The 27,250-nt window shown below is 43.7% G+C and overlaps 1 protein-coding gene across 1 annotated transcript; it reads right to left on the minus strand.

Annotated features, from left to right (window-relative positions):
- On the minus strand, window positions 1–26,944 carry STMND1 (stathmin domain containing 1). Its single transcript, XM_043590760.1, has 5 exons — window positions 26,792–26,944; window positions 15,079–15,259; window positions 10,477–10,628; window positions 1,929–2,060; window positions 1–1,033 (listed from the first exon to the last, which is right to left on the minus strand). Exons 1-5 carry the CDS (start codon window positions 26,870–26,872, stop codon window positions 746–748), a joined length of 834 nt encoding a protein of 277 aa, XP_043446695.1. The 5' UTR covers window positions 26,873–26,944; the 3' UTR covers window positions 1–745.
- Between the last annotated feature and the right edge of the window lie 306 nt (window positions 26,945–27,250).

Consider the following 27,250-nt stretch of genomic DNA (forward strand, 5'->3'; position numbering starts at 1 on the left):
TCTCTGCAACTCCCCTGCTTGCACACACGCTTTCTCTCTCAAAATAAATAAACAAATAAATAAATAAAAAAAAGAATGTAGACCCGTCAGACTCCCACGTGGGAGTTAGGCCCAGGGCCTCCTGTCAGTGTACCCCCCTCTGGGACATCCCCCACCCCTAGACCCTAGTGAAGTTTGTCTTTTTTCATACTTAATTCTCCGAATTGGATATTGCTTCCTTAAGCTGTATGGATGAAAGTGTAATTCAAACAGCTTCAAGATATTGCTTTCCATCTTTCACAACACAGAATGAGAATAACGAAACATACAGATAAGCATACAGATCATTCAAACACGTAATACAAATCTGTGCAATTTGTCTGAAGGGACCCTCAGAGGGTGAACATAGCCAACGGGCAGGAGCCAAAAAGAAGGGTTTCATCTGGCACAAACACATTAACGTAAGCTGGAAAGTATTCATAAAGATGTCTTCATAGCGTCTGAAGCCCCACTGGAAGAGAATGCCAACTTTATAATGTGGAAGCCAGTCAGATCTTCCTGGGTTTTTTTTCCCCCCCTTTTGCTAGCTAGCATAGATATTGAATTGACTCAGCCAAGTTCAGCCCATGCACATTATACAATCGTTCCTAAACCCATGGCAAATCCCAGTGGGGTGAGATCAGGCCTCCAGAAAAACACGAGACAGACTAAAATTGTCACAATCAGGGAGAATGGATGTCTTTTCATGAAATCCACATAAGATGGCTTATTCAAATACATCATCTGCTTGGTTGTAAGACACATCTGATTCCACCAACCCAAATCCTTCATAACTGAAGTTTCTATCACTCGATGCTGTATGACTCTTCTTCCCTTTCAAAGGCTTTCCTCCCTGCGGGTCAGACGGCTCAAACTCAAACCCAGCGGAACTCACAGCGTGAGGTCCTTTGACAAACAGAACCTCAGCCCCGTCCGGCTCAGCTGCATCTGAATGATTGGCTGGGGACAAAAGTCGGTCACTCCTTAGCCTTTTTCTTATTTCTTCTTCTTTAGTCTGAAAAGCGGTATTAAAGAATGAAAATGAGCCCCAATAACTTCCTCCGAGTTCTCATTAATATGCCTGAAATTAACCTGTATGATTTTCCATTTCATTATTCAGTCACTTCACAAACATGTGTTGAGGAACTACATAAAATCTTGGTTTGCGAGCATAATTCGTTCCGGAAACAGGCTGGTAATCCACTTGTACGTCAAAGCGAATTTCAGAACCACAGGCTCAGTTGTGATCGTGTGACGTTCAGGTACGACTCATATTGCAAGGCACGGCTTGTTTATCAAGTTAAAGTTCATTAGAAACGTTTGCTCGTCTTGCGGAACGCTGGCAGAACAAGTTACTCGCAATCCAAGGTTTTACTGCACTATTAAAGACACACGCACACTCCCTACCCTAGTGGAGCTGAATGGGGAGTCCCTGCTCCCTGAGAGGCCAGGTAAAAGGATGGAGACAAAGGCTGTCAGACCACAGCTGTGAAAGCTGCTTCCCAGCAGGATGGGGGACAGAGGGTGATGGGGACCCGGGGCGGTAATGGAACAGGTGTTGGTCTAATGGTCTGCACGGCCTCCTCTCGGCCTCTATCCTCCACCCACGCCCCCCTCCCATCCCCACCCCAAATGAAGCTTTTCTTCTTCCAATGAAGAAAGCTCCATACTTCATTCTGAGAATTGAACAATGCTTCCTTAGGCTGTTCAGATGAGACAATACTTCAGCCAGCTTCAAGATGTTGCCTCCCTCCTTCACTACACAAAGAGAATTAAAGTAAAATTAAGCATCCTGCCTAGGAAGCACAGGTCACTAAGACACTGGATCTGAATCTTCAAGCTGCAGACAGGAAAGGCCTACGTGGGCTCATTTCAGCAGGTAGCACACAGTGACACAAGAGCTCAGGTACCTTCTTGTGCATCTCCTCCGCTCGCACCTTCTCTTCTAGATCGTTCGTTGTGAAAGCCTTTGCTTCCTTTTTGAGCTGAAGTTTTTTCAGCCTGGCTGGAGGCTTTCTCAGAGGCCACTCGGTCACGTTTGCCTGGAGGAAGAAAAGGGAAAAAACAACAAAAGGGAGAAACAGACATATTCACTGGTGGAGGAGAGAGATGGGAGAGGTAGAATTAACACAGTGTAAAAATGTCGATCCTAAAAATCTGAACAGATACGTTGGTAGATTTAAAAATCACGATGTGAACGCTGGTCACCACAGAACTAATTCTTCGAAAAGAGAAAAAAAGGTCTATTAGATGCCTAGAAGGAAAGACAGGCTCTTTCTAAAACGCATTAAAGAACGCAACAACGTTCTGGAGCTGGAAGAAGGCTCACGAGAAGAAAACGTTCTGGAGAATGAACACAGGTGGGAAAAGGGGGCAGACGAGTGGTGAGTGAATGCTTAGTTCAAGGTCAAAAGTGAAACCTGATAATTTTGTAATATGCCACAGCTGGAAACACCTTTCCCTTGGGATCGAGATGGGTTTTGAGTACTTTGGGTCTCATGCAGGAGAAAATTAACCCGAGCAGCAGCCTCGGGCTGGCCTTTGCCGTCAGGACTCTGTGAATGTTTTCAGGACGGGAGGAAAAATCCCCAACTATTTCGTGTGACTGACTACCCTTTCCAAAGTTCAAAGCAGCGATAGTGACTTTCTGATGACAACTTCTAGTTATAAAAAAGGAAAAGTGTCGTGAAGGGTTTATAAAGAAAGTTTTAATGTACACTTTTTTCTTTTTAAAAATTAGTTTTCTATAACGTACATCACTTAGGAAAAAGTAACGTGACACGTAAATAACTGCATAGTCTTCTGTTGAACCCCCTGGCCCCCAGTCCTACTCATCAGCATGAACTATGTGAAAGAATTTGGTATGTGTGTTTCCAGGCATTCTCTACACACATATATTTATGGACATATGTATGTGCAGTACAACTGTAATGCTAAACCAAACGTAAATGAAAGGATACCCTCTACAGGCTGTGCAATTTGCCTTCTTTACTGAATTTGCTACGGACATCTTTCTAGTTCTATGACATCTTTCCAGTTCATTATAAGTAAACTGATTGTTCTAGGTAATTTCTGCAAAGACTTTTAAAGGCAAAGGAGCCACTGATATCCATTGTAATATCTGAAAGGGTCTCTTTACTCTACAAGCCTGCTGGTCCCGAGAACACACATCAGAGAGGCAGTCTAGCATGTTAGGAAAAGATGCCAGGTCAAGACTCAGACAGACCTCGGTCTGAGTCCTGACTTGGCCAAGGTGTGCTTTGCGTGAGTGCTTAAGCTCTGTGAACTCGCTTTTGTCACTTAAACGGTGGGTTTAATGATACTTATTTCACAGGATTTTCTTTTTTAAAGGACTGTACAGTAATCACTCGGGAAATGGTAATTCCATTTCATTCAATGAAAGGAGTGACTGTTTTAATGAAGTTTTAAATTTTAATTGCAGTAGAGTTAACATACAGTGTAATGTTCCTTCCAGGTGTACAATATAGTGATTCAACCATTCCTTACATCACCTGCTGCTCATCACAAGTGCCCTCCTTAATCCCCATCACCTGTTTTTCCCATGCCCTCCCCTCCCTTCTGGTAACCATCAGTTTGTTCTCTATAGTTAAGAGTGTTTCTCGGCTTCTCTCTCTCTTTCCCCTTGCATGTCTGTTTCATTTCTTAAATTCCACACGAGTAAAATCGTATGGTATTTGTCTTTCTCTGACTGGCTTATTTTGCGTAGTATTATACTCTCTAGTTCCAACCATGTCATTGTAAATGGCAAGATTTCCTTCTTTTTTATGGCTGTATAATATTCCTTATGTAACAATCCATCTATATATATAATATTATATACCCTACCACTTTTTTTTTTAAAAGGGAATTTAAAAAAAAATTTTTTTAACGTTTATTTATTTTTGAGACAGAGAGAGACAGAGCATGAACGGGGTGGGGGGGGTCAGAGAGAGAGGGAGACACAGAATCGGAAGCAGGCTCCAGGCTCTGAGCCATCAGCCCAGAGCCCGACGCGGGGCTCGAACTCACGGACCGCGAGATCGTGACCTGAGCTGAAGTTGGACGCTTAACCGACTGAGCCACCCAGGCGCCCCTACCCTACCACTTTTTTATCCATTCATCCATCAATGGACACTTGGGCTGCTTCCATAGTTTGGCTATTATAGATAAAGCTGGTATAAACATAGGGGTGCATGGATCTCTTTGAATTAGTGTTTTAGCATTCTTTGAGTAAATACCCAGCAGTGTGATTACTGGATCATAGGGTAGTTCTATTTTTAACTTTTGGAGGAATCTCCATACTGCTTTCCCCAGTGGCTGCACCATTTTGCTTTCCCACCAATGGTGCAGGAGGGTTCCTTTTTCTCCACATCCTCACCAACACTTGTGGTTCCTTGTGTTTTTTATTGTAGCCATTCTGACAGGTGTGAGGTGATAGTTCATTGTGTTTTGATCTGTATTTCCCTGATGATCAGTTATGTTGAGCATCTTGTCATGTGTCTGTTGGCCATCTGGATGTCTTTTTTTGGAGAAATGTCTGTAAATGTCTTCAAGCAGTGATTTTTTTTTCTTTTCTTTTTTAATGTTTATTTATTTTTGAGAGAGAGACAGAGCACGAGCTGGGGAGGGGCAGAGAGAGAGAGAGGGAGACACAGAATCCGAAGCAGGCTCCAGGCTCTGAGCGGTCAGCACAAAGCCCGATGTGGGGCCCGAACTCATGAACCACGAGATCGTGACCTGAGCCGAAGTCAGACACTTAACCAACTGAGCCACCCAGGTGTCCCCAAGCAGTGACTTTTTTCAATGACAGCACACAGAATCATCACCAAGATAGAGTATTTGTCCTGAAGGGCAGGAATGGGCCAGCAGGCGGCCTGGGCTTTAATCCGGATTGACCTCTAATACCCATGGTGTCCCCTGAGGCAAGACACCTCTACTCTTCGGACTTCATGTTCTTACATGTAAAAATAGTGAGGGGGCTGAGGACCGCTAAGGTTCCCTCCAGGTTTAAGAACCATGCTTCTCAGAAAGCCGTTTAGAGGGAACCATTTGTTGAAGCTCTGGCTCACTTACAGTTTTATGTGGTGAGAAGTTTTTCACTACACGAAAACCGTGGAATGTCTGTCAAAGCAAGTTCCCCTTCCCCCATCACTGTATTATTTATATGACAATTGGCTGTTAGGCTCCCTCCTGGCAAAAGCCATTTGCCGCAAAGAGGGATGTACTTGCTGGAGTGGCTCAACTAAAGATACTGTGAAATTAGTATGAAAACAGTTTTTTAGGGAAGTTCACTCACAGAAGGCTAAAAACGTGAAATGGTAATCCCAGATTCAGTGAAGAAAGGCTCCATGAGGCTTGACACAGGAGTCTGAATCTTAACTAAAGGAGTAGGTGAGTGGTTCTGAGAGACTTGGGATTTCCGGTCTGGGTGGACTCTTCCTGTGGCTTTAGCTCAAAATGATGCCTAGGAAATCAAGTACTTCCTCCCGCTTCTGGAAGTTAATCCAACCTGGGCAACCCTCATCCTTTCCCGAGTTTGACATTTGAAGTAAAAGCCTTGGAAGACCTGAGGGAAAATATCTGTACTCTTTCCCACTGGATTTTATAAAGTCAGGCGTTACCAACTGTTGGCACTTAAAAATAACAATAATTGCATGATGCTTAGAGAGGGTGCTCCCTATAAAAACCCTAAACCTGTAGAAGTTACTAGTTCAATTATTTCCTTTAAGAATACCATCAGAAGACTGTCACACCCAAAGATGCTGTGGTGAAGTTTGGATCTTGTTTCTAGACAACCTGGCTTGTATATATTACTTCCTGTGGCCACCATGTAGCCCTCAGAGTTTCCCTAATTAGCTGTTGATCCACAGGTAAACCTACCGTGGCTATGTTCCCTCCCCAAAGTCTTGTGCATAGAACGGGCCAAAGCTTCCAGGAGACCTGCCGTTCTTGCTCTAGCCCCGTGAGACCTCCCAGCAAGGTCACAGCATCAGCTGACATTAGTCTTACCCAGCCCACTTCCTCCTCCTTAAAAAACTCCCCGTGAGGTTCAACGAGTAATGGTAGGGACTCTGATGCAAGAGAGATGGACTCCCTAACTGCACTGAAGTTTACCAAGGGCAAAAGTTGCCCAGAGAAGGGGATACACTTTGGCCAGAGACAGAATGAGTCAACAGAGAAATCGGAGTCTTGTGTTTGGAGGCTAAGGGGCAGGGAAAAACCGAGTCTGGGATAAAAGACACCTCAAGTGGATAATACCAATGTGGGTAAATGAGAGCCAATTACACTTCTTGTAGAGATCTATACCAATCCAGACACACAGTGACATGTGCATATAAAGTCCATATACATTTATGATACAGCCACTTAAGTCTCTTTAGAATATTTAAAAATATACTAAAAAATTCATTTAGTCTGATACTTAGGTTAATATTATATCATTATATATTATAATTAATTATATCAATCTAATTCTTTCTGAGTTACTTGGAGTAAATTCTATTAGTATGACTCTGTTTGAAAGCATGTTACCCCAGGGGCACTGTGAAATTGTTGTAGTACTTGCCAAGAAGCAAATGATAACAATTAAGAAAAAAGACGAATGGGGGCCTGTGGATAGATACTTCCCTGGACCTCCAGGGAGAGACTGACCCACAGGGGGGTCCCCCAATTCAGCAGATGAATGGAGGACCTCACTTTTCAGCATCCCATCTTATTTTTCACTCTGCATGAGAACTAAATTAAAGAAGGGGACAGATCTGGGGCGCCCGGGTGGCCCTGTCGGTTAATTGTCTGATTTTCGCTCAGGTCATGATCTCACCATTCGTGAGTTTGAGCCCCGCATCGGGCTTAGCACTGCAGAGGCTGCGAAGGCGGAGCCTGCTTGGGATTCTCTCTCTCTTCCTCTCTCTCTGCCCCTCCCCTCCTCTCTCTCTCTCAAAACAAATAAACTTAAACAAAAAAAAAGAAGGTACAGATCTAACATTCCCTGGTATTTATACTAATGGTATATGTTAGAAGTCTTGTTTTTAAAGTATTCTCACATTTATTGTTCTATTTTTCCCCCCATAATATTTGATTTAAAAGATTTTGGGGGACCAATGAAGAAACCGTGTTACATGGCTTCATCACATTGTATACCTGCTGACATTACTAACATCCCTTTGGTTTGCATTTTTAGCCAATTTTATCATCCGTTGTTTTTTTCTAAAAAATATTATGAAATATTGGATAGGAAAAGCATTAACTATCCAATAATACTTCTGTTCTTAGTGTGTTCCCCTTTCAGTATTCACGACTCATCTTTTCACATTGGCTCAAAACTTTTGCCAAAATATGAAGGCGCCTGGTGTCTGATATATGCATGTTCTCAGCTACAGCTGAACCGTAAGAGACTTTACCTGTGACGCTAAGCAATTATACCTCTCCCTCATTTCCCTGTGTTCCTGGGGATACTCTTTGTCCTCTGCCTGGAAGTATGTTACATTTTCAGGAATCTTTTAGAATTCTCACACAATGGGGGATTTCATTTCAAAAGATTTAACACTTTCCAGCTTTATAATGAATTTGAGGGCTTTGTGTATGTTGGTAGAAAAGTCAGAGCAGTGATTCTTGGCCTGGGCTGCCCACCAGAATAACCTGGGAGCTTTCGAAAGCACTGCGGCCAGAAGCCATCCCCAGCCACTGGTACCAGGGGGACCCAGGCACTGGGATTTTCTTTCTTTTCTTTTTTTTAAACATATTTTTTAAATGTTTATTTAATTTTGAGAGAGGGAGAGAGACAGAGCTCGAGGGAGGGAGGGGTAGAGAGAGGGAGACACAGAATCCAAAGCTGTCTCCAGGCTCTGAGCTGTCAACACAGAGCCCAATGTGGGGCTCGAACCCACGAACCGTGAGATGGTTACCTTGAGCCGAGGTGGGACGCTCAACCAACTGAGCCGCCTAGGCACCCTGCGAATCCCAGGAGGCTCCTCACTGTCAGCACAGAGCCCCATGTGGGGCTCAAACTCACAAACTGTGAGACCACGACCTGAGCCAAAACCAAGAGTCGGATGCTTGACCGACTGAGCCACCAAGGCGCCCCTGGGGTTTTCGAAAGCTTCCTAGGTGATTCGAATGTGCAGCCAGGTTAAGGACCACTGCTCTAGGTGATAAAACATACAGCTGTGCGTTACTGCGCTGGCTTTTTGCAAATCTAGATTATGTGGGGACATCGTGGCCCAAGTGCGGAGCAAAAAGCAAAAAACAAAAGCAAAGAGCTGTGTTATTCTTACCTACCTCTGCGGTCCTGTCACATTGAAATCCTTTTGAGAACAGTCCAACTAGGCTCCTGACAACTGTTCCATTTCTACAGAATATGAACACACTCATCATCTTCGGCTCACTTAATGATGTTATTGAAAGTCAAGCCTGTAGTTTTCATTTTTCAGATACATTTCTTTCACAAGGTGGCTTATGTTAATTCACCTTGTCGTGCCCTTGTAAGGTCTCAGTCTGGACTCCATCTCTGGCGTCTGAATCACTGGAAAATATTTTAATGCTATTCCCATTGCGGTTAGCATCAATTTTCTATAGCATTTCCCTGAAGAAGGCATCGCTTAGCGACTGAAAGTTTCCACAATTTATCCTCCTCCAAATTGTTCTCTTGTCTTTTTTTCTTTTGACACACCTTCCTTTTTTCTGACCCCCAGAGACTCACCTATAGCTGGAAAAGAATCTCTCCCCCTCCTTTTCCATGTTAAAGACCCATCTTCCAGTACTTTCAAATAAGATACTGTACTCTAAAGTGCCATGCATCTCACAGATGTGAACTGTCATTATATTGGCATTATCTTTTCCACTATATAATCTATTTTTACCTTCCCCTGTCCCCGACACCCTCTGATTATTCGCAGCCTGATAACATCATTCGTGAGGTTTAGCGATTTCCTCTCTTTTCCCCAAATACCTTCTGCAGGATGTATTTTCTTCTTCAAGAGAAAATGCCACTTTGGTTTTTATTCATGAGTCTTAAGCAATTCCTACACGCAGAGAAGGAAATTACCTTTGTTCAAACACTTAAGTGACTTGGTCTAGGTGGCATACTTGATTTAAATAATGTGTCTATTTGTCCGCAGTCGATTGTTTTCCCTACAAGACAAGGATGGGCGGCCATTGAGGAGCCTTCGATGTTATTTCTGGTCCCCATTTCCATCTTGTCTGTGTCTTCCTTGTCTTTCCCACTCGTCTCTCCCTAGGCTTCTTTTCTCTGTTAATTCTTCTTTCCACCTTCGTTAGGCGATGGGGTTGCTTGGGAGCTTTGTTAACAAATGAACACCCGAGAAAGCAGAACAAACAACACCTGCCATCGTCTTTACAGGTTTAGACAGAACTTATTAAAAAATTAAGGACTCAAGACTTCGGCCACAACCAGTTAAAATCAGAGTAAAAATTTTGCTCACGCTAGGGAAACACTACAACCGATTAGTCAAGATGAATCAACAAAGAAAAAGAAGAGTGTGAGGAGTTTTATGACCGTATTCATTTCTTCCTGTTTGACCTTAGGGTCAATATCGAAATGTGTACATATAGGTGTATATATAAATGTGTAAGCATATCTGTTTTAGCTTTGGCATTTAGGCCTATTTTTTATTAGATAAATCAGAGTTCAGGTTTTTTTTTTAAATTTTTTTTTCAACGTTTATTTATTTTTGGGACAGAGAGAGACAGAGCATGAACGGGGGAGGGGCAGAGAGAGAGGGAGACACAGAATCGGAAACAGGCTCCAGGCTCCGAGCCATCAGCCCAGAGCCTGACGCGGGGCTCGAACTCACGGACCGCGAGATCGTGACCTGGCTGAAGTCGGTCGCCTAACCGACTGCGCCACCCAGGCGCCCCAGAGTTCAGTTTTATATTCACAATACCTAGTCCACAGGCAATGCTTAATAAAAATTGTTCAAAGAACAAAGGCATGTTATTCAATGGCTTACTGTCCCTCAATTTCAGTAAAACCGAAGGTATGTTTTACTGGATTCCTTTATCATCAATGATTAGGGCAGTTGCTGGGTGCCTGGCTGGCTCAGTCCATAGACTATGCAGCCCTTACTCTCAGGGTCGTGGGTTTGAGCCGCACGTTAGGAGTAGAGATTGCTTAAATAAATAAACTTCTCTTTTTTAAAATTTTCTATGAATTATTTATTTATTTTTTTAATTTACATCCAAGTTAGTTAGCAAATAAATAAGCTTAAAAAAATGATTAGGGCAATTCCCGAGTCCGTGGAAAAGGATGATGTGGAGATGGGTGAAAGAATTGATGGGAGAGAAACCTGGCTTAGATAAATGCTATAATCTGCATTGTGACTTTGGAAATCGTAACTCATGATCAATCACATTCTATTACTATTTTAAACTATTACTATCCCTTTCAAACTAAACTAGAACTATTAGCTTATAGCTAATGTTTAATTAAGGGATACTTGCCATGACATCATAAGATTCTCCATTTCTAAGTACTTTGCTGTGGCTTTGTATTATTCCTTGACCAATTAATTCCTCCAGGATGTCTGATGACTTTTGTCGCTCTCGGGTCTCGGGGGCTTGGGGGTTATGGATTAATCCACCGGTCACTAGGTCTTCCAAAGGAAAAGAAAAAAGAAATAGGAATTTAAGCATGAACATTTTATCAATGGGATGCTAAATGGATGCCTCATAAATCGTGCGCTTCATTAAATCTTGGGTGAACACTCTTACCTACATATCTGTTTCTATTATAAATCTTTGAATCCTTTGAAGTTGAAAGTCTTCACGTTCTTTTAGAGGATACACATCACCATAATATACGGTTTGCTTAGCAAGCCCCATATTAACATAACAAAAAGTCTTTCATGTGCTGCTATGTACTACTTTTTTTGTTGTAACAACACTTATACACTGGGGTAGGACTACATGGGTTCTCGACACTAATTACCAAGCTAGAGCACAGCAAGGCAGGAGATCTTCTTTCAGTGACTCTTGTGAGTTGCAGTTTGGTTTCTATGCTTTGTATACAAAGGATAAACAGTGCGATGTTGCCAAGAGACTTCTAGTTCCGCAACCTTGAGCTTACAATTACGCCATCTGCTATATCTATGTAAGTAAAAGTAATGCCTTTTTGAAAAGAGTCTTTGAACCAAATCAGAACTGAAGTGATGTCAGCTAAATTTTTATTAATGATTCTAAAAATGGCACCGAAACGGTGTCTCCGGGAGCCTTTATAAACTGCACTAATGAGAGAGATCCCATCCCCCCATTACAAACCGCCCAGTGCTCCAAATAAGCAAGCATCTGTTTTTCCGGACTCACATCATGAAATAAAGGTGCAATGAGTCTTCAGAAATGAGCTATTTTCTATTTTGTAATCATCAAGAAGTGCTCACTGTAACCACGTTGATTCCGTCTAGTGGACGGAGTCTTTTAATGAAAATTTCTAACCTCGCTGGTTCACAAAGACAGTTTTTGTGAGTTTGCAGTGGGAAGAGAGAAAAAATGCACACATACACACGAGCCAGATGTCTCTTACTTCAGAATATTTGCCTTCTTGTTACGAGAGACTTCTCTAACTGCCCACTGCAGGTAACTTCAACAAATCGCCTATAATCTCATTTCTTGTCCAGTGTTGTGTCTCCCTTCTACCTTTGCGTGTGTCTGGAATAGACTCGATTCCCACTGTAAAGAGCTGTATACAGATTTTGGTACCGAGTGGTAAAGCATGTCTTTGAAGTATGTAACCTAGAAGCTTGAAACCACAGAGAGAAGTTAAAGCTAGAGGTAAAGAATTAGATGGATTTTTTTTTTTTTTTTTAGAAGGTGGATTTACCTGGAAGGGCCAAAATAATAACAATTACTATTTACTGAGCATTTACGTGCCTGGCACCCTATTAGGTACTTTATAGACTTTATAACACTGTGAATTCTGTGAGAGAGGTACTGTTATCCTTATTGTACAAATAAACTATATGAGAGAGGCGAATTAACTCGCTTAAAGTGACATGGGTAGGAAGAGAATCAACTAGGGTTTGAACTCAAGAATATCCGACTTCCACATCTGTGTTCTCTGCTACCCTGCCCCCCCCCCCAACTCCTTTCCCAAGGTCATGGAAGGAGGTCCACTGCATGATCCATTATTTTTCTGAATCCACCAAAGTATTTGCCTTGACATTGACAGTCGCTAGCCTACAAAGAGAACCCTGAGCTATCATGGTCATTTCAACTAGTTCTCATGATTTCTTGGGATGCTGAAGACCATTGGGGAAATGTGTGAAAATGACATTATGCTTTTTTCTGATCATGAAAGTGATACATGGTTACATAGTAAACTTGGATAGAAAAGAATGAAAAAAGAAAAGAAAAATGCCCATACTCTTAGCATTCAGAGATTACCACTGTTAATATATCAAATTTTACTTTTAAAAATCAGACACCAAACTGAACATAGTTATGTTTCCTATGCAGTCAGCATATACACTAGCATTTTTTCACGAGATCGGAAACTCTTCATAAGCTTGTCAAAAGCGAAGTCATACGAGAAAATGTAGGTGAATTCATCTTAAACTCTGGTGTAGGAAAAAACTTTCTAAACATGACTCAAAATCCAGATTCAATAAAAGAAAAGATTGAGAAATCTTTGATTTTAACTACATTAAAAAGTGTTTGCAAGGAAAAAAAAAAGGAATAAATGTCAAATATAGATACCATGTAGCTTGTGATTTGATGTACAAATGGGGTACAATGTCATTTTTGATATTTTTGCTAAAAATGCATAACCTGAAGTTAATCATGGGGAATTCTCAAACACAAACTGAGGAACTTTCTACAAAAGCAATGGTTTGTATCTCCAAAATATCAATCCGATAAAAGACAAAGAAAACCTGAGGGACTGGCCCTGGATTAAAGGAGAAAAACACATTATGTCTAAATTAAACGTGTGATTCTGGATTAGATCTTGAACCAGAAATTTATTTACAAAGGACATTTGTGAGACAATTGATAAAATTTGAATATGCAGATGAGACGATGTACTGCGTAAGGGGTAATTTGCTGATTGTGATCCCTGTACCCGTGATTATGCAAAGAATATCCTTGTTTTAGGAAACACATATTGTGCTTAGGAGTAAAGTGTCATTATGTCTGCGATTTGCTCTTAGAAACAATCTAGAGGCGTGTGTGTGTGTGTGTGTGTAAGAGAGAGAGTGTGTATGTGTGTTTACGTGAGAGAAAGAGTGTGTGTGAGAGAGTGTGCCAGAGAGGGTGTGTGAGTGTGTGTGAGAGAAAGAGTGTGTGTGAGAGACAGAGACAGAGAGCATGTGTGAGAGTGTGTGTGTGAGAGTATGTGAGTGTGTGTGTGTGTGGGGGGGGCTATGATAGGTACAATTGTATCACATGCAAATGTGGTATAATGTTAGCATCTGGGAAATCTGGGGGAAAGAATATAGGCATTCTTTGTTTTTGCAACTTTACTTAAATCTGAAATTATTTACAGTAAGTTTTTTTTTTTTTTTTTTAAGAAGAAAGAAACGAGAAGTGTTAGAGTGAAACCTGAAGTTTTAATCGACTGCGTTCTGTAGCCGGGCAGGGCAAGGATGCAGAAAGGACACAGGAGGAACAGGGCAGAGGACAAATCTAAGCCTCGGGGCATTGGTTCTGCACTCTGGGGCAAGGTCTTTTCTGGAAACTAATCGACAACACATTTGGGGAACACTGCTTTGCTGGTTCACTCCCTCCCCAGGCTCGTGTCTCTTGGCTCCACCCTGCTGGCTGGACTGACGGGGAGGGTGCACCCAGGTGTCCCCTCCCGCCCGACAGTCTGCAGTCTGCTAGGGCCACAGACATTGAGCATTCACGGCGCTCCCGTCCACAGAATCATCAGAGAGAGACACACAGAGAGAGGAGAGGCGCCCCCTGCTCTATCCCCAGCCTCCTACCTCGTTCTCTGAGCTCACGAAGACCTCACCTCAGAACCACGAGACGAGGGCTAATAGGAAAACTATCATAACTAGACTGTGCCGTCCAAGTCCAAGGAAAAGAATCTCACTTACTAACCCATCTCTTTTCCAGCTCTAACTTGTAGCTAGGGAAGAAACAACGGCCGCGAGGAATGACACACGAGGCTTCCCCCCAAATAAAACAGAACACTTTTGCTCGAGTTCTGTTGAACTCAATTGGTTTCAGAGGCTGATGAAATATAAACGGGAGCTCTCAAATCAACACCAGGGGGGGGTAACTCAAGTAAAGCAGAAACAACCGTAGGAAAAATCAAAATAGTTTCCAAGGAGCACACCAGGTCATGATTACTTCTTTTATGATTTTGGAAGCTGTTTGTTTTGTATATTCGCCGATGCTTTGGATAGGAGACACAGGGGAAACAGTTTGACATAGGTTTTATTTATTTTTTCAAATGTAGAACTTTCTCTTGGAAACATGTTAACAACAGTGGAAGTTTACAGGAATTTAACCAAAGCCTGTGTGACTCCTCCTAAGGCCTGTTCCCAACCACCAGTAAGGGCTCTTAGTTAAAAAAAGTGGGGAGGGGGGGAGGGAGAGAAAAAAAAAGTAAGATAGTTTTAGTTACTTGATCTACAAGAAGAGTAATGGTTAGCATTATGTACGCACACAATGAAGGCTTAAGGCTACATCCTAATGTCTCAGAAATAGGGATTTTGCTATTTGGAGCACTGCCTCGCCCACAAAACTGTGATAAAAGGGTTGCTAGCATACATCATACTTTATATAACGTATATATGTGTTTTTAAAAAATATTTATTTATTTTGAGAGAGAAGGAGCACACATGGGGGAGGGGCAGACGGATAAGGAGACCGAGAATCCCAAGCAGGCTCCCCACTGTCAGTGCAAAGCCTAATGTGGGGCTCGAACTCATGAACCGTGAGATCATGACCTGTGCGAACTCATGAACCGTGACATCATGACCTGCGTGGAAATCAAGAGTCAGACGCTTAACTGACTGAGCCCCCCAGGCGCCCCTACATTTTACAATATATGTAGAGAGATAGTGTTTTGTAGAGATTAATATACATGGGGGCTGTTACCTGAATTTATTCCTCTGTTTCTTTCACTAAGAAATGGGGGACTTTCTGTTGTGGTTCCAGGTAAACTTCCCAACCGAGCCTGTATTTCCAGGCCCTCGGGGCTGCTCAAAGGGTCCTTGGGTAATTCAGCTCCAATCTGGGGCCCGCGGTTCTCCACCGAATAAGTCACACCGACATCAGCCTGTGAAGAGGGAATGGCTCCATGAGAGTCAACATTTCTTAGAAAACAGTTTCTTGGAAAATGAAAACAATGTCACAAGGTCTGCTTTGCAAATATTTAGCCTACGAGTATCTGCAGTAGGCTGATTAGCCCCAGCCACCTGTACATGTTACCACACATGCAGATATCGTTAATTTTTTAAATGTGTATTTATTTTTGAGATAGAGACAGAGCATGAGCAGGGGAGAGGCAGAGAGAGAGGGAGACACAGAATCCGAAGCAGGCTCCAGGCTCTGAGCTGTCAGCACAGAGCCCGACGCAGGGCCCGAACCCACAAACCGCGAGATCATGACCTGAGCCGAAGTCGGACGCTCAACTGACTGAGCCACCCAGGCGCCCCAGTGTGTGTTTATTTTTGAGAGAGAGAGAGACAGACAGAGAGACAGAGGGTGAGTGGGGGAGGGGCAGAGAGAGGGGAGACAGAATCTGAAGCAGGCTCCAGGCTCTGAGCCATCAGCACAGAGCCCGACGCGGGGCTCAAACCCAGGAGCCGTGAGATCATGACTTGAGCCAAAGTCCGATGCTTAAAGGAATTGCCCAGCTGCCCCCAGATATGATTAATCTAAGGACCTTGAGATGGCATGATTATTCTGGATGATCCAGGTGACCTATGTGTAACCATAATTGTCCTTAAAAGATGGAGGCGGAGGGAGATGTGGCTACAGACGTGGAGAAGGTGATGTGCCAGGGAAGCAGAGACACATTCGAGGATGTTACCAGCAGCGGATGAGGGAGGGTCACCAGCCAAGGAATGAAAGAATGTAGCTCTAGAAGTCAGGATGGGCAAGGAAAGGGATTCTTTCCCCAAAGCTCATTCCTGAAGGCAACCCACCAACTTTATCCCCAGCGCAGCTGACTGTAGCCCAGTGGAACTGATTCTGGACTTCAGACCCCCAGAATTGGAGGAGAATAAAATTGTGTGGTAGTGAGCCACCAAATTTGTGATCATTTGTTATAGCAGCAATAGAAGTTAATATAGTATCTACTAGAAATCTATCAGGTACAAGCTACTATACTGAGCACCCCGGAGGACGCCAAGCTGAACATGTTCATCAAGTGTGAAGAGGAAAGATACTGCTGTGTAAAAATTTTTTTGTCTTTTGTGTGTGAGAGAGAGAGAGTGGGGGAGGGGCAGAGAGAGAATCCCAAGCAGGCTCCGCGCTGTCAGCACAGAGGCTGACATGGGGCTCGAACCCACAAACTATGAGATCATGACCTGAGCCAAAACAAAGAGTCAGTCGCTCAACCAACGGAGCCACCCAGGCTCCCCTAAAAAAGTTTTCTTTAAATGAAACTGTCTTTATTGCTTATGCTGATTAAAGAAGTAATAGAGACTCATTGAAGAAATAAATAACATAAAAGGAAACTGTTGATCAGTTTTGTGTCAACTAAGCTAGTCTATGGTATTGTTATCCGATCAAACATGAATCTAATCGTTGCCGTGAAGGTATTTGGTAGATGTGGTTCAGGTCTACAATCTGTTGACTTTAAGTAAAAGAGATTATGCTCGATAATCTGGATGGGCCTCATCCAATCAATTGAAGGCCTTAAGAGTAGAATTGATGTTTCCTGAGGAAGAAGTTTTTTCTGTGGACTGTACCTTCATCTCCAGTATGGTCCTTTCTGACCACCTATGCTATCGTGTGAATTGTGGACTTGGCTAGCCAGCTCCCATAACTGCATAAGCCAATTCCTTGTAATACATCTATCTATCTATCTATCTATCTACCTCTCCATCCATCTGTCCATCTGCCCATCCATCCAGTCAACCATTATACTGGTTCTATTCTTTTGGTAGAACCCTGAATAATACAGTAACACAGTTAAAAATAAGTACCATACTCTACACTAATAACATCTTAGTATATTACTTCTTAGATGTGTTTGCTCAAAGAAATATAATCTTTAAAAACAAATTGGAATTGGCTAATTAGCACATGAAAAGATGCTCAATATCATTAGACATTAAGAAAATGCAAATCAAAACCAGAATGAGATACGACCTCACATTCATCAGGATGACTATAATGAAAAAACACACACACACAGAAAGTGTGAGCGGGGGTGTGGAGACATCGGAGCCCTCGTACAGTGGGGTGGGAATGTAAAATGGTACAGCCACTTTGGAAAACAGTTTGAGAATTTCTAAAAAAAATCAAACAGAGTGTTAGCATATGACCCCCAAATTCCACTTCTAGGTATATACGCCCACACAAAATGAAAGCATACATCCACACAAAAACTTGCACCCAAATGTTCAGAATTCACATTCAAAATATCTAAAAAGTAGAAACAACCCAGACACCCATCAACTGATGAATGGATAAATAAAATGTGATATGTCCAGACCAGGAAATTTTATCTGGCAATAAGAAGAAAGTACTATTGCATGCTGCTCAGAGATGACGTTTAACAACATTCTGCCGAGTCAAAGATGCCAGACGCGAAGACTGTTCCAGTTACCAAACACTCAGAATAGGCAAATTAATAGAAACGGAGTGTAGATTTAGTGGTTGCTTAGGAAGTAGGGGTTGGCCGCTAATGGGTAGTGTTTCTTTTGTGGGCGGGATAAAAATGTTCTATTAGATTAGATTGTGGTGACAACTGTGAATTGTATAATATGTGGATTATATTTAAGAAAGCTATATATAAATAATATACATCAAGTTCTATATTAAATGGTATTTAATATTTCCATGACCTGTTTTTTCCATTAAGGATATGTCAGGGACATTTGCTGACGTCAATATATATAGGTCTACCTCATTCTAGTTAACGGTGGGGAGTAGTCATTTATTTGATGACTGTAGTGTAGTCTATTATATCATATACTATAATTTATTCAACCAATTCCTACTGACGGCTATCTTGGTTGTTTCTATATATGCTTCTATATGCGTTTCTGTATATGTCTGCAATATAATGAACTATGCTGGCATAATATATGTGCATATATATATCAGTGTGAATTCACCCCATCATTCCATGAGAATAAATCCCTACATCTAAAGATGTACACATTTTCTATTAATATGTGTTTCCAGAGGGCCCTCCATAAATCTTGCACTGACTTTCAATCCCACCCCTTCCTTTTATGAATCTCTATTCTTCCATACCAGTTCCACTGATTGTAAATACGTCAATACACTGTAAAAAGGGTCCGTACGTGATTTAGTAAACCACTGACTCCAAAATGCTGGCCCATGTCAAATTTTTCATAGTCCCACAGCAAAAGAAGAAAAAGAAGAAAAATGTAGTGAGTGTTCCAAAAAGTTAAATTAATTCAATTTAAAGAGTTGGCATTTATTGGAGAGGCTATTGGAGAGGCCGCGTGTTCTAAATATTGGTATGTTCAGGAAAAGTTTTCTCCGATCCTCGCTAACTCCCCTGCCCCCTTTCTCCTAGTGCTGGCCTTTCCTTCCTTGCTTGGGTTGATCAGCCAACCTCTTCTCCATCACACATACCAGTGAAGCCCCCTCAGTGTCCCCAGGAGACCTAAGCACATAAGCAACTTCTACAGAGTTTCGCCTTCCGGTTATTCTCCTCATGTCTATTGATTTCATGTTTGTTGATCCAAGGGGTGATTTTCTTCTCCCCTGAGTATTAGAAGGTCCCCAGGACTGTACCTCCAAGGCCCCATGGTTCCCAGTAATTCCCTGGTACACTTGTACCAGGTTGTAGCTTCTTGGGGCAGCAGAAGGTGTTCAAGAAGATGCTTGAATTGGCTCTTGATGAATGAGTTTCCAGTGGGCAAGGAGAAATTGTCATTGTAGACAGAGAGGTTAAGCACACACAAAGATGGGTACGAAACAATATTGTGAGCATATGAACTTGAATTATCCCAGGGGAGCAGAAAGATGGAGGTAGAACGGGGTGGGTGCTGAGTGGGAAAGGGAAGTCTTTTGTGATGAGTAAAGGGGCTTGGTTTTATTTTGAATGCAACAGGAATCCTTTGTAGGGTTTTTGTGTATGGAAGTAAAATAAAATGATCAGTCATGTGTTTTAGAAAGATCACTGGGGTTCATTTAAATGAGGGGGGCTGAAGGAAACAAGGAAGGGACAGAGCAGGGCGGCCAATTACAATGATTGCAATTGTCCAGGTGAGCTCTGATGGAACGTGACCTAGGACAGTGGCAGTGAAACTGGGGGAAAGGGATGGAAGAAACATTAGAAAGGAAGACAGCAGACACCCTCTCCCCCCCAGCTCTTCCATTTAAAGGAGGGACAAATAGGACATCAGCATTAAACCCTTGGTAATCTCACAATAAAAATCACACAGATTTTTAAACACCTAAGCACGTTTGTTCACTTTCTGAAAGCTCTCCAAAGAGCTGTGAAATCCCTCAGAGGCTAAGTAGAAACCACAGTAGCCAGGTCCTGGCGGCTCCAACACCCACCCTCAGGTTCCTGTCATTCAATGACGGTTTCTCGAGTGTTCGAATGTTCATGGGGAGACTCACGTAGCTCCTTATCACTGTGTTTACATAACATTCTGGCTGCAGCTAATCAACATCAGTTCATTGTGCTGGGGGTTAATTAGCTCTGTGCTTCAGGGCTGCATGGGAAAGTATGAAAACACGACCAACTGAACAAACAAGTCGGCCAACAAAAAGTCGACAGATCCGAAATACCAATGGCCTACGGAGAAAGTATCAGAGCTCTTATGTGCTCTTTCTATCTCTCTCCATTTGTCTTTCTTCATAGACACAGTTACTGCCATGTAGTCCCTGTACGGTAAGCTGACCCAGGAAAAGTCTTTGTGTATATTACGTGCTATTATTTTATTATATAATAATAATCTTACTATATCAGACAGGGTCTTTCTCATGTGCACACACACATTTACAGATATATAAAATATATATTGTTATTATATATATATAAATATATAATATATAAAAATATATGTTGTTACATATAACAAAGGACGAGGAGACTCTGATGGTTTTTTTTCAGGTGCTCATAGTCCATGCTGACGGGAAAGAGCAAAGATCACAGAGCCCCGGGTGGCTTAGCTGGTTAAGGGTCCGACTGTGGCTCAGGTCGTGATCTCACAGTTCATGAGCCTGAGCCCCGCATCTGGTTCACTGCTGTCAGTGCAGAGTCGCCTTCAGATTGTCTCCTTCTCTCTCTGCCCCTCCACCACTCACACTCTCTTAAAAATAAAGAAACTTTTTTTAAAAAAAGAGCAAAGATCACGTTAGGTATTCTTGACCTCCTTTCCAAATAAACTATTGAAAACCGATGTCTGCAATGGCGGTGAAGCAGGCAATTTCACAAGCTCATTGTGTCTTGCAGGCCTTCGTTTTTTGAACATAGCAGGGCACTGAGTTACACATAGGGACGAGTTTTGCCATCTAACGTTTCCCATCAGAGACCTTGGAAAATTTAGCAACAACAAACAAAAACACGTCCACATTGCAGCTGAGAGCACACACGAATATTCTCAATCTAAAAGGCGGCTTTTCACAAAGATATTCTGTCATCTACAAACCAGAAAAATAGATTTAATTTTTTTAATTTTTATTTATTTTTGAGAGAGAGAGAGAGAGAGCATGAGCACACGCGCTAGGGGGGAGGGGCAGCGAGAGAGGGGGACAGAAGACCCAAAGCAGGCTCTTCGCTGATAGCAGCCCAATGTGGGGCTTGAACTCACGAGCCCTGAGATCATGACCTGAGCTGAAGTCAGACACTCAAACGACTGAGCCACCCAGGCACCCCACAAGTCAGAATATATTTAAATTCCACATTTAATTATGTGACCCTCATTGGTTTCATCAAAGTGAGGAATCCAGGCCTTACCAAGAATCTTAACCCCTTTATTCTGACTTAGATCCCGTCTGCCTTCAAGCTCTGTTAGTGACCAAAGCTTAAATGGCAGCAAATGAAGCACAATCTTTGGGTATAAGATAACATATACCAGGCTTCAGTTTCTAGAGCAGAAATGTAAGGTTTTTCTCTCTGAAAAACTAAGCATGTCTTTCAAATATCTTATCTATGTGCAACACATTCTGGAAATTTTAACCCAATTTCATAATCTAGACTTGAGAACAGACACAGTTCAGAGGCCAGAAATATTGACAAATTAATTATACCTATGCCTCTCGGGGGCATCGCAAAAACAGTTTTCTTATTCTTTCTATGCATGCAGGGTTTATATTTTCACACCAATGAGAAGTCTATCTGCCGTGGAGGGGATCAGGAGGTGGGTGGGAGGTTTGGCTTTGTTTCCTGGAGATGAAGTTGTGCAAATGTACAGATTCGAAGGGCGTCTGGGTGGCTCAGTTGATTAAACATCCAGCTTCAGCTCAGGTCATGATCTCGCGGTTCATGAGTACGAGCCCCACGTCGGGCTCTGTGCTGACAGCTCAGAGCCTGGAGCCTGCTTCGGATTCTGTGTCTCCCTCTCTCTCTGCCCCTCCCCTGCTCGTGCTGTGTCTCCCTCTCTCAAAAATAAATAAGCATTAAAAAAAAGAAGTAGAGATTCGATATGTTTATATTTTGTGTCAATTCTATTTTATGCTTCATTGTCTTGGGGATACCATCTTATTAGTTTTAGAATTGAAAAGCTGTGAATTCTAAGCTAACAGTTATGCATGGGAATCATCAGCATTCCAAAAAAGGTATTATTTTTAATTACAGACAGGGCTGTTTTTTGTTTGTGTTTCATATATTTGTTTTCGGTCTGGAAGTGTTATAGGTTCTGTTCTAAAGCTTTTGGGAAACACATTTGCCAAATAGTTTGGAGGGAGTCATCTGTCATGTCTCCCTTGGACTGAAATCTTAATCACATTATTGGCAGGTGTATTTTATAAATATATTTGTCTGTAGACATATAGGAAAAAATGCATTCTTCAGCATTTGATTTTCTAGTTTATGTCTAACGAATATTGTAACAACTAGCAACCCTCCAAAAACACTCAAAAATACCCTGTTTTAAAAATTAGGACTTGAAGAAGTCATTTAGTCCCTTTTGCTGATGATAAGCCAGAACTTTCTTGTCAAAGGTTAGGGGGAAACTGTGAGGGGTCCTTAGGGATTGTCTATTCCAATCTAGTCTGTTCCCTTTCATAATAAGACAGAAACTCGGAGTTCATCATACAGAACATTTCCCTCATTGAGAAAAGTTCCCCATACTTTTCTTATTATGCATTATTTTATTATCATGTCTACCTGCCATGTTAGACTAGGGTAAAAGTGAAGACAAAGTCAGTAGTCTTGACAAGTTTGATTCGGAATATTTTAAAAGTTGTGCCACTAAGACACATAAATATTTCATGCACGCAAACCTGTACATCTCATTTTAAAGACACTGGTGAACCACTGAACGTTCAGCCTGTACATTTAGGAAGTTAGCAAAAATAGCACTGTCTGGTAGCTAGAGAGCGTTTCATTAGTGATTACGCCTTGGCTGGATCAGATTTCCAAAGTCTACCACTTGGGGTGGGGAAGGAGGTATATGCGTGAATCGACCCTGAGTCTATTTTCAGGCTATTTATTTTAATAATTTTTTTAACTTTTATTTTTTAAAATTTATTTCTGAGAGACAGAGAGAGAGAGAGAGAGAGGGAGAGAGAGAGCGTGAGCAGGGGAGGAGCAGAGAGAGAAGGAGAGAGAGAGAAACCCAAGCAGGTTCTGTACAGTCAGCACGGAGCCGGGTATGGGGCTTGAGCTGAGATCACCCCCTGAGCCGAAGTCAAGAGTCAGATGCTGAACCACCCAGACTCCCCTATTTTCAGGTGATTTTAATACTGAATTTACTCCTTGCTGACTGTCGTTGGTCTAGTTATGCAACTAGGAGACAAGAAGATACCAAGGATCGGAGGGAGTGGGAGGGACACCGGGTCCCTCAAGAAATGGTCATTAGTGCCTGGTCTTTATCAGTCCCTGTAGTAAGCAGGGGGGATTGCAGAGACAAAGAACAGTTTCTGTCCTCAAGAAGATAATAACAACTCAGGATGGGAAGCAAACACAGACATGAATAAATACAATACGATGTTTTGAAATATGGTAGGAGAAGGTATAAGGTCTGCCAGTGTGGTAGCCTAGCGGGGTGGGGAGCAGGGTCAGGAAAGTGGTCTTGAGTTGTCTTGAAAGATGGGTACGCATCTGCATGTGGCCTAGCACGGAGGATGGGGACGGGGAAAGGTCTGAAAGGAGGGAAGACAGCAGGTGCAAAAGCATGGAGATAGAAACGGAATGGATTTGGGGAGCCACGAGTAGTGAGGTTTGACCAGCAATGAGTGTGGGAAGAGACGAACCTGGAGAATTTGCCAGGAGGCAGCTCAAAGACGGCTGGTAAGGGGCGCCTGGGTGGCTCAGTCGGTTGAGCGTCCGACTTCAGCCAGGTCACGATCTCGCAGTCCGGGAGTTCGAGCCCCGCGTCGGGCTCTGTGCTGATGGCTCAGAGCCTGGAGCCTCTTTCCGATTCTGTGTCTCCCTCTCTCTTTGCCCCTCCCCCGTCCATGCTCTGTCTCTCTCTGTCTCAAAAATAAATAAACGTTGAAAAAAAAATTTTTTTTAAAAGATGGCTGGTAAGATGTGCTAAGGAGTCAGGACTTTATCTTACATAAATCACTGTAATAACAATTGTACTGACTCATATTGAGCACTTATTCTGTGCCAGGCATTGATGTGATCATTTTATGTGAATTAAATTCACCAACCTTTGTGGCAACTCTGTAGCATAACTGTGATTCTTATTATTTCCCTCATTTTACAGATAAGGAAATCAAAGCACAGAGATGTTAAATAACTTGGCCAAAGTCACACAGCTGAAACAAACAGTGAACCCAGAAATCATAACTGAGGTAGTCACATTCTTTGACCCCTGGTGTGTGTGCCTACCTAATGATTTAGGAACTGTTTTTTTTTTTTTTTTTTTAGCAGAGGATGACATTACCAGATTTTAGAACAATGGCTCTGGAGGTCATGCGAAGCCCGGAGCTGGAGCACAGGTGGGGGTGGGCAGAGGAGGAAGGACCCAGGGAGACCAGTTAGGAGACTTGTCAAAACCCCAGGAGATGGGGTGCCTGGGTGGCTCAGTCGGTTAAGCGTCCGACTTCGGCTCAGGTCATGATCTCGCGGTTCGTGAGTTCAAGCCACGTGTCGGGCTCTGTGCTGACAGCTCAGAACCTGGAGCCTGTTTCAGATTCTGTGTCTCCCTCTCTCTCTCTGACCCTCCCCCATTCATGCTCTGTCTCTCTCTGTCTCAAAAATAAATAAACGTTAAAAAAAAAAAAACCCAGGAGAGAGGCGATGACTTTCATGCCCAGGGAATTCAGGAAGAGACCCAGAAACCCTCCCAAACCCAGGGAAGCTTGGCTTCCAGGGACCCAGCATATCTGACACTCAGAGAGGATTGCTTCTCATCACTGTCTCCTGCTCTGTGCAACAGTCATTTTCAGTAATAACCTTGAAATGAAACAAATGATAATGGCCAGATAAGAAACACAAATGGTGAAAATGTCCTTCTCTGGAAGTCTCAAGTGTAATCGCACCAGTCAAGTAAATAAAAAAGATTTTTTCGCGCAAAAAAGAGAAAAGCGCAATGGGTTAACATTTTAAATCATATTCGTACAGTTTTTGGAGAAAGGGAGAAAAATGTATTCCTACATATTAATCAAAGCAGAAGTAATGAGCAAGTAAGAGGACCAAGTTGTTTCCAAGAAGCCCGTAAATCTATGGGGGAGGAGGAGCTTTAAACACACACTTGCTGTGTGAGAAGCGAGTGGCACAGCGGTGGTGTTTGGGCTCAGTGCTGAAGGACAAGCAGGAATTGCATCAGGGGACCTGGGAATGGGGCCTGAGGAGGGCATTCCAGGAGGATGGAATGACATGGGGAACAGCATGGACTGTGTCGGTGACTGGTGGGACCGAACCTTGCAGATTCTCGCGTTGGCAGACCCGAGAGTCCTCTAGTGTGCAGGGCTGGATAGGACGACATTACAAAGCCTGGTGGGACCACGGGTAGAGGGTTTTGCGTGCTCCGGAGAATTTTTTCTTAGGAAGACAGATGGCAGTGTGGGAGGCAGAGAGTACCCTGTGCTCACGGGGGAGGCAGGAAGACCCAGTAAGAGGGAATAGGGCCCGGAACTCAGACAGAGGTGGCTGGAACAGAAAGCAGGAAACAGGGGCGCCAGGTGGCTCGGTGGGTTAAGCATCTGCTCAGGTCACGATCTCACGGTTCGTGAGTGTGAGCCCCTCTTCGGGCTCTGCGCTGGCGGTGCTGAGCCTGCTTGGGATTCTCTCTCTCTCCCTCTCTCTCTGTTCCTCCCCTGCTTGTGCTCGCTCTCTCAAAATAAGTAAGCAAACAACAACAACAACAAAAGCAGAAAAAACAGTGTCAAGATGGATAGGCACCTGGGCACAGGCATCCACAAGGGCGCCAGGTCCTAAGCCTGAGTTTCAGCCTTTACCAGCTTCCAGTTTGTTTTTTGATGTACTCCAAGAACCCAGCAGGTGTGCTGTGGGGGTGTGTGTGCTCATGCACCCCCCCGCCAACACACGGTAGGTGCTGTAAGTGGCACCAAATGGCACCTTGCACATTGTCTGCTAAAAAAAAAAAGGTGTGCTCTTGAGACAGTAGCTCCAAAAATGCCCTTTAGGAAGGGTGACCGTAAATCCTGGTTTTCTGCCAACAATATGGGCTTAAATCAGACCAGGCAAATTTATTAATAGCCTTCCTTTTCGCTCCTAAAAGTATTCTGCTTTTGGTGATCAGTTATATGGTATTACTACCTTTGGGTGACCCCTCTCCAAGGGGTACCGTTGTGCCTTCCCAGCTCGGTTTGTGGAATACTGACCGTGGTGAGCATGGGACCAAATCCTGGACCTCATTTCTGTCTGGACCAACCCATCCCTCCATGCCCCACCCTGGAAAAAATTCCCCTTCATGCCTGCAGAAGAATTACCGGGATGGCAACCTTGAGAGAGGGAGCAGAAAGAGTACTGGAATGAGACTCTGAAAATTAGATTCTATCTCTAGCTCTGCCCCCAAACAAGCTGTGCAGCCTCAGGCAAGGCGTTCTCGTCTCTGGGCCCCAGGGTCCTCAGGTGGGAAGCAAGAGGGCTCAGCCAGATGGAAGGCCTCTACCGTGTCTTTGAGCCCTTACGTAATTCTCAAAGGGCCCACTTTCCGGAAGCGGGTAATCATAAGGCACCTCCCAGGATCTCCCACCCTCCCCTGAGAATCCCCGCCGGCCCCAGCTCTGTGCAGATCCCATGGCTCTACTTTTTAGGGTGTGGCCAACTTCGCAGGTTCTTGACACACAAAAGGCTCTCAAAGCTAGTCCTACAGCAGCGGGGTCCTGGACACGACAGCAGTGAAACACAGACCACCGGTACAGCTGCTCCCATCCCGCCCACCCTGTGCCCACCCACCGGGGAGGGCTGCGAGGCCCCTGCGGACCCAGCTCCAGCCCACTCCAGTCGCCCCCCCCGCCAAACTTGGCAAAAGGCCTTGTGCCTGCTTGTCTGTTTTGTTGGTTTTACCTTAAATCCCTCATCCCAGCCCTTCTTGGGCGCGGGGACGCGTGTCTGGTCCTCAGCAGCCTGGGAAGGTCCGCAGCCCATGCCGCGCGCGCTCCACCTCCGGCTGGGCCTCCAGGTGCGCCCCCGGGGGTCGCTCCCTGCCGCGCCCCTGAACCTCACCCCGCCGCCCCCTCCCCTGCGCCCCGCGTCCTGCACCGTGCCCCTGCGCCCTGCGCCGGTGCCCCTGCGCCCCTGCGCCCCTGCACCCTGCGCCCCAGCGCCCCTGCACCCTGCGCCCCAGCACTCTCCGCCTCTCCCACCTGCCGCACTGAAAGCCTGGGCTGGAGGCGCTCGGCGTCTGGGCAGTTGCCGGGAACTGTTGCCACAATAAACCGCATCAGCGGACCTGGGACTTTTGTAACTGGAAACTGGAAGGCCGGAGGCGTCTAAATCACACCTAGGACGCAACTTGCAGCCCTC

This window comes from Prionailurus bengalensis, chromosome B2 (genome assembly GCF_016509475.1).
Source record: "Prionailurus bengalensis isolate Pbe53 chromosome B2, Fcat_Pben_1.1_paternal_pri, whole genome shotgun sequence".
NCBI classification, from domain to species: domain Eukaryota; kingdom Metazoa; phylum Chordata; class Mammalia; order Carnivora; family Felidae; genus Prionailurus; species Prionailurus bengalensis.